The following is a 6172-nucleotide window of genomic DNA, read 5'->3' as shown; positions in this document are numbered from 1 at the left end:
AGCTTTCAGATGATGAAAAGGATGAGATTCAGGAAAAAATAACTTGTTTTTATAATTAACTTGATTTTTTTTTTTGTTTTTTTTAAACGTCCATCATAACAGGTTTACACCTGTGCTAGCAGGGCGCCCTGCCTATCAAGATGACCCCAAAGTTTGTGAATACCGGAGTTCAATCCTGTACTTTTCACAGTACATTGATAACATTTTTGAAGATCTGTTTTTGATCTAGTTTTGTTCCAACTACCGGGGAATCACACTCCTCAGCCTCCCTGGGAAAGTCTATGCCAGGGTACTGGGGAGGAGAGTCCGTCCCATAGTCGAACCTCAGATCCAGGAACAACAGTTCGGTTTCCGTCCTGGTCGTGGAACAGTGGAGCAGCTCTACACCCTAACCTAGGGTGCTGGAGGGATTGCGGGAGTTCACTCATCCAGTCCATATGTGTTATGTGGATTTGGAGAAGCTGTTCGACCGCGTCCCCCATATCCTGTGGAGGGTGGTCTGGGATTATGGGGTCCGGGGAGCCTTACTGAGGGGTGTCCGGTCTCTGCATGACCGGAGCAAGAGCTTGGTTCGCATAGCCGGCAGTGAGTCAAACCTGTTCCCGGTGCATGTTGGACTCTGGCAGGTCTGCTCTTTATCACCGGTTCTGTTCATAGTTTTTATGGACAGAATTTCTAGGGCACAGCCAGGGGCTGGAGGGGGTCTGGTTTGGAGACCACAGGATTTCCTCTCTGCTTTTTGCAGATGATGTTGTCCTGTTGGCTTCATCGAACCGGGACCTCCAGCATGCATTGGGGGGGGATTGCGGCCGAGTGTGAAGCGGCTGGGATGAGGGTCAGCAACGCTAAATCTGAGGCCATGGTTCTTAACCGAAGAAAGGTAGTTTGCCGTCTCTCGGTGGGTAGAGTGTCCCTGCCCCAGGTGGAGAAGTTTAAATATCTTGGGGTCTTGTCCATGAGCGGGGGAAGACCGGAGCGTGAGATTGACAGGTGGATCGGAGCAGCGTCCGTTGTGGTGAGGAGAGAGCTGAGCCAGAAAGCAAAGCTCTCAATTTACCGGTCGATCTTCCTCTGTAGCAGAAGGTCCAACAAGTAACAATAAAGTGATATAGAGTTTTATTGTTTTAGAACAAAATTTAATGTTTTTTGGGTGAGTATCACTCTAAAGATTTAATCTGCTCCTTTTTTCTGATTTTCCTACCCGAGTTCTATTTTCACAGAAATGTTGTCCTGTTGTCCTCTACAGTGGACGTGTTGGGAAATTAAAATAAAAAATATTTTTTTAAAAATTAAAATTGTAAGGTGTTTTTTTAAGCCCAAATAGAAAGGAAATCACACAAAAACAAAAATTGGAAGACACTTTTTTTCCTCGGTTCTCAGGAGGATAAAAACGAGATAAATAAATACTCTACCCGACTACAAATCCCAGCTATAGGCTCTTTACTCTGCGCATGAGCAGAGAGGTGGGGCGCGTGCACCCACGCGGATGTACCGTTGTGCAAAATGGCCGCGTGAGGAAGCTTTTTCAAAATCACTGAGTGAGTCAAGATTTGAAGGCGATCGAGAATCTGCGGTTCTGGTCGGTCTGTAGAACCGAGACCGGGCGGAAAGTCGCTCACAGACAGAGTTCGGGTCTCGGGTGACCGAGACCAAAGACCGCCACTGAGCGCTAGCCGTGACGTCAGGAGCTGTCGCGCGGCCCGGTTAGCTTCTCAGCGGGAAACGGTTAAGCGACGGAACGGGTTCCGGTCCGGTTTGGAGACTTCGGCCAAAGGTAACCAGCACGGTGAGTAAACCAAATATCCTGCCTCTATAACTGTAACCGGTTAAAGTAACGGGAGCGGCCAGCGGCAAAGCGAAGTGAGGCAATCCAACCGGAGGAACCGAACAGAAGAACCGCCCGGATTTTGTTACCATAGTGACACCACAAAACCCGCCAGACTGTGAGGATTCGGACCGAACCCGAAGCTCAGCAGGAAGTCGCTCCAGAATCTGGACCGTTGCAGAACCACCTGGTGGATGATCCGGTCGGAAAATGAAAACCGGATCTCATGAGTAGACTGATTATCTGAAGATCCGTTTTCATGTTCTGGTCCGAAACTGGGTTGTTGATATGACCGCCCGCGTGGTGGTACCTGACTTGGTTCTTCCTGGCCTGGTATCTGCTTAACCTGGTTCCTTGTCTGGTACCTGGTCTGGTACCTGGTCCCTGGTCTTGTTCCTGGCCTTGTCTGGTTCCTGGCCTGGTCCCTGGTCTGGTACCTGGTCACTGGCCTGGTACCTGGTCTGGTACCTGGTTCCTGGCCTGATACCTGCTTAGCCTGGTTCCTTGTCTGGTACCTGGTCTGGTACCTGGTCCCTGGTCTTGTTCCTGGCCTGATACCTGCTTAGCCTAGTTCCTTGTCTGGTACCTGGTCCCTGGCCTGGTTCCTGGTCTTGTTCCTGGCCTGATACCTGCTTAGCCTGGTTCCTTGTCTGGTACTTGGTCTGGTACCTGGTCTGGTACCTGGTCCCTGGTCTTGTTCCTGGCCTGATACCTGCTTAGCCTGGTTCCTTGTCTGGTACTTGGTCTGGTACCTGTCCCTGGCCTGGTTCCTGGTCTTGTTCCTGGCCTGATACCTGCTTAGCCTGGTACCTGGTCCCTTGTCTGGTACCTGGTCACTGGCCTGGTCCCTGGTCTGGTACCTGGCCTGGTTCCTGGTCTTTTTCCTGGCCTGGTGGCTGCTTAACTTGGTCCCTGGTCTGATACCTGCTTAGCCTGGTTCCTTGTCTGGTACCTGGTCTAGTACCTGGTCCCTGGCCTGGTTCCTGGCCTGGTAGCTGCTTAACTTGGTCCCTGGTCTGATACCTGCTTAGCCTGGTTCCTTGTCTGGTACCTGGTTCCTGGCCTGATGCCTGCTTAGCCTGGTTCCTTGGTCCCTGGTCTTGTTCCTGGCCTGATACCTGGTTAGCGTGGTTCCTTGTCTGGTACCTGGTCCCTGGCCTGGTTCCTGGCCTGAAATCTGCTTAGCCTGGTTCCTTGTCTGTTACCTGGTCTGGTCCCTGGTCTTGTTCCTGGCCTGATACCTGCTTAGCCTGGTTCCTTGTCTGGTACTTGGTCTGGTACCTGTCCCTGGCCTGGTTCCTGGTCTTGTTCCTGGCCTGATACCTGCTTAGCCTGGTTCCTTGTCTGGTACCTGGTCCCTGGCCTGGTTCCTGGTCTTGTTCCTGGCCTGAAACCTGCTTAGCCTGGTTCCTTGTCTGTTACCTGGTCTGGTCCCTGGCCTGGTTCCTGGTCTTGTTCCTGGCCTGATACCTGCTTAGCCTGGTTCCTTGTCTGGTACCTGGTTCCTGGTCTTGTTCCTGGCCTGATACCTGCTTAGCCTGGTTCCTTGTCTGGTACCTGGTTCCTGGTCTTGTTCCTGGCCTGATACCTGCTTAGCCTGGTTCCTTGTCTGGTACCTGGTCTGGTACCTGTCCCTGGCCTGGTTCCTGGCCTGGTACCTGGTCCCTGGTCTTGTTCCTGGCCTGATACCTGCTTAGCCTGGTTCCTTGTCTGGTACCTGGTCTGGTACCTGTCCCTGGCCTGGTTCCTGGCCTGGTACCTGGCCTGCTACTCGCTGTGCCAAAGATCTGTAATGTTATGCAAACCAAACCAAAGATGCAGTATAGTCAGCCCAGGGTCAGTTTCTCTGAAGCCCCGCCCACATTCAGGTATTGTGCGAGGGTCTGCATTCTGATCAAACATCCGCGCTGCCTTCACAGACTCCCGGGCGTTTGTGTTCTGACGCTGCTGCGATGGCCAAAAGGATCGCGGACAAAGAACTGACTGACAGGAACTGGGATCAGGAGGAGGAGGGGGAGGAGGTGAGTGGGGGAGGAGGGGGGTGAGGAGGGTGATGGATGTTCTGGTCTGTAACGCCGCCGCTGCTCTTCTGCAGGCCGGGACCTTCTGCCTGGCCAGCGAGGACGTGTTGAAGAGTCGGCCCATCAAGAAGGCCAAACGCAGAAATGTGGGCTCAGAGGTCAGAACCGGGCCTCCTGACGAGCCGGTCCTTCTGAACTGGATCTGACTCTGTTTTTTTCTACCTCCAGGCTGATGTGGGAGGAGCTTTCAAAGGCTTCAGGGGCTTTGCGTTCTCTGCGTCAGCCTCCACCAAGCCCACCGCCCCTGGCTTTGGTAACGCAGAAGGATTTAAAGGTTTCAGCGGCGCGACCAATGGGAGTGCTCCTGCGTTCAGGGGTTTCTCCGCCCTCCCAGCATCCTCTGCTGCGGCGAGTAAGAGGCGGGATTACAAGCATCGTCTGAGGATTAGCCCCTCCCACTGTGTCATGAATCCTCTTGTCTTCCTCTCAGGTGTGACGTTTAATGGAGGCTCCTCCTCTTCAAAGCTGCCTGCCGACAGCAGCCCCAGTCAGGCCAATGGCTCCGCCCCCGGCGCGGCCCCGACCTGCAGCAGAAGTAGGGAGTACAGCCGGCAGCTGGCGGCGCTCAACCGCTCGGTGCGCGACTGGATCAGCAAACATGTGGACGACAACCCCCTGTGCGACCTCAACCCCATCTTCAGGGACTACGAGCGCCACCTGGCCAGCATCGAGCGGAAGTTCGGCGGGGGGCGGGACAACTCTGAGGAGACGCCAGCCCCCACGGAGCCCCCCCCTCCTCCATCGTCTGGCGGTGCCACAGCGCCTCCCTCAGCTGCTCTGTTCTCCTTCAGCAGGGACTCCTCAGCAGACCGCCGTCTCACAGGCGCCAGCTTTGACCCCGCCCCCGCCGGCATCACCTTCAACTTCGGGCAGAAGGTGGACGGCTCGGTCCTGAACTCGTTGGGGTCCAAACCCCTCGGCCCCGCCTTCTCTTTCACCCCTTCTTCATCCAGCGCCTCCTCCAGCCAGACGCCCCTGTTTGGAGCCGCCTCCTCTTCAGCCCCTCTGCCTTTTGGCGGAACAAAGACAGAGGAAACCCCGCCCACAGGTGAGCAGAAGCCCCGCCCATCCACGAAGAGACAAATGGCCTCTGCTTCTGTTCCCGCTTTCCTTCACGGTTTCTGTCCGCAGATGAAACCGGAGAAGCAGAGTCGGAGGAGCCTCCCAAACCGGAGGTGAAGGAGGTGAAGGAGGACGACGCCTTTTACTCCAAGAAGTACGCTACCGAGGGCCCGGTTCTGCTGCTTTACATCCCGATGACCTCACCCGCAGATTCTGTACTGGAGTCTGGTACCTTTATTTTGAAATGTAACAGGAAGTGGCGTCTGTTGCCTTCAGGTGTAAACTCTTCTATAAGAAGGAGTCGGAGTTCAAGGAGAAGGGCGTGGGAACGCTGCACCTGAAGCGGACCGGCGAGGGGAAGACCCAGATGATCATCCGGGCCGACACCAACCTGGGTAAGAACCGTTTGTTCTGATGGACGGGGAGGTCACCCGCTCAGGCGGCGCCTCCCGCTCAGGCGGCGCCTCCCGCTCAGGCGGCGCCTCCCGCTCAGGCGGCGCCTCCCGCTCAGGCGGCGCCTCCCGCTCTGGCATGAGGCAGTAAACGTTGTGTCGCCCGTCAGGTAACATCCTGCTCAACGTCATGGTGCACGTGTCCATGCCCTGCACGCGTGTGGGGAAGAACAACGTGATGGTGGTGTCCGTGCCCAACCCCCCCATAGATGAGAAGAACCCCGGCGCCCCCGTCCCCCTCCTGATCCGGGTCAAAACTGCCGAGGACGCAGACGAGCTGCACAAGACGCTGGAGGAGAAGAAAGGCTGAGGCCGCCGCCGCTCGCTCACGTGCACAGAACCATGTGTTGATGCTGTGAATGTTGGAGGCCCGGCCTGCTGTGACCCGGTTCTGAGGCCACTGATTTGGTTTTACAAATTGTTCTGCAGCTACGCGGCGTTTGTTTCCATGTTCCCTCGTCTGGCCGCACTTCCTGTCGTCCTGTGCGGTCCGGCGGTGGCGTGGGGCGTCCTCGGCTCGGACCTCCTTTGTAAAGACTTTTCTTCAGGAATAAACAAATAAATCCACAGTCCGGGTCTCTGGATGTTCTCAAGGGTTCTTGTTGCTCTTCCCGGCACCGCAGAGCTGCTGTTGCCATGGGAAACGGGTCAGACATGAAGGGGCGGGGTGTTGGGGCCTTTAGCGTGCTGCATGTAAAGGATCATGTATGACCTTTGGCACACGGACCAGAGCTCCGCTTTGGGTCGCTCAT

General features: G+C 55.4%; 1 protein-coding gene and 1 long non-coding RNA gene across 3 annotated transcripts; one reads left to right on the top strand and one right to left on the bottom strand.

Moving 5' to 3' along the window:
• The first annotated feature begins 1368 nt into the window (after positions 1-1368).
• Positions 1369-5996, top strand: nup50 (nucleoporin 50). 2 transcript variants are annotated; one of them, XM_023952234.1, is made up of 8 exons: positions 1369-1774; positions 3745-3846; positions 3921-4004; positions 4075-4258; positions 4337-4954; positions 5038-5122; positions 5245-5363; positions 5531-5996. In XM_023952234.1, exons 2-8 carry the CDS (start codon positions 3778-3780, stop codon positions 5728-5730), a joined length of 1359 nt encoding a protein of 452 aa, XP_023808002.1. In that variant the 5' UTR covers positions 1369-1774; positions 3745-3777; the 3' UTR covers positions 5731-5996. The 2 variants fall into 2 exon arrangements, with proteins under 2 accessions (XP_023808002.1, XP_023808001.1); XM_023952233.1 differs by having other exon boundaries at positions 1372-1786.
• LOC105353864 lies at positions 1550-3787 on the bottom strand. The gene is made up of 2 exons (XR_002289929.2): positions 3324-3787; positions 1550-3264 (listed from the first exon to the last, which is right to left on the bottom strand). It is a non-coding gene; the product is annotated as an uncharacterized LOC105353864 (long non-coding RNA).
• Positions 5997-6172: the final 176 nt, after the last annotated feature.

Source organism: Oryzias latipes, chromosome 23 (assembly GCF_002234675.1).
Source record: "Oryzias latipes chromosome 23, ASM223467v1".
NCBI classification, from domain to species: Eukaryota; Metazoa; Chordata; class Actinopteri; order Beloniformes; family Adrianichthyidae; genus Oryzias; species Oryzias latipes.
The sequence above is the reverse complement of the archived record's forward strand: the minus strand, read 5'-3'. Positions and strand labels throughout refer to the sequence as shown.

Coding starts and splice junctions, on each gene's coding strand:
- nup50 (XM_023952234.1), top strand. CDS start 3,778: ATGGCCAAAAGGATCGCGGACAAAGAACTGACTGACAGGAACTGGGAT. Junction 4,005..4,074: donor GCAGAAATGTGGGCTCAGAG/GTCAGAACCGGG, acceptor TTCTACCTCCAG/GCTGATGTGGGAGGAGCTTT. Junction 5,364..5,530: donor CCGGGCCGACACCAACCTGG/GTAAGAACCGTT, acceptor GTCGCCCGTCAG/GTAACATCCTGCTCAACGTC.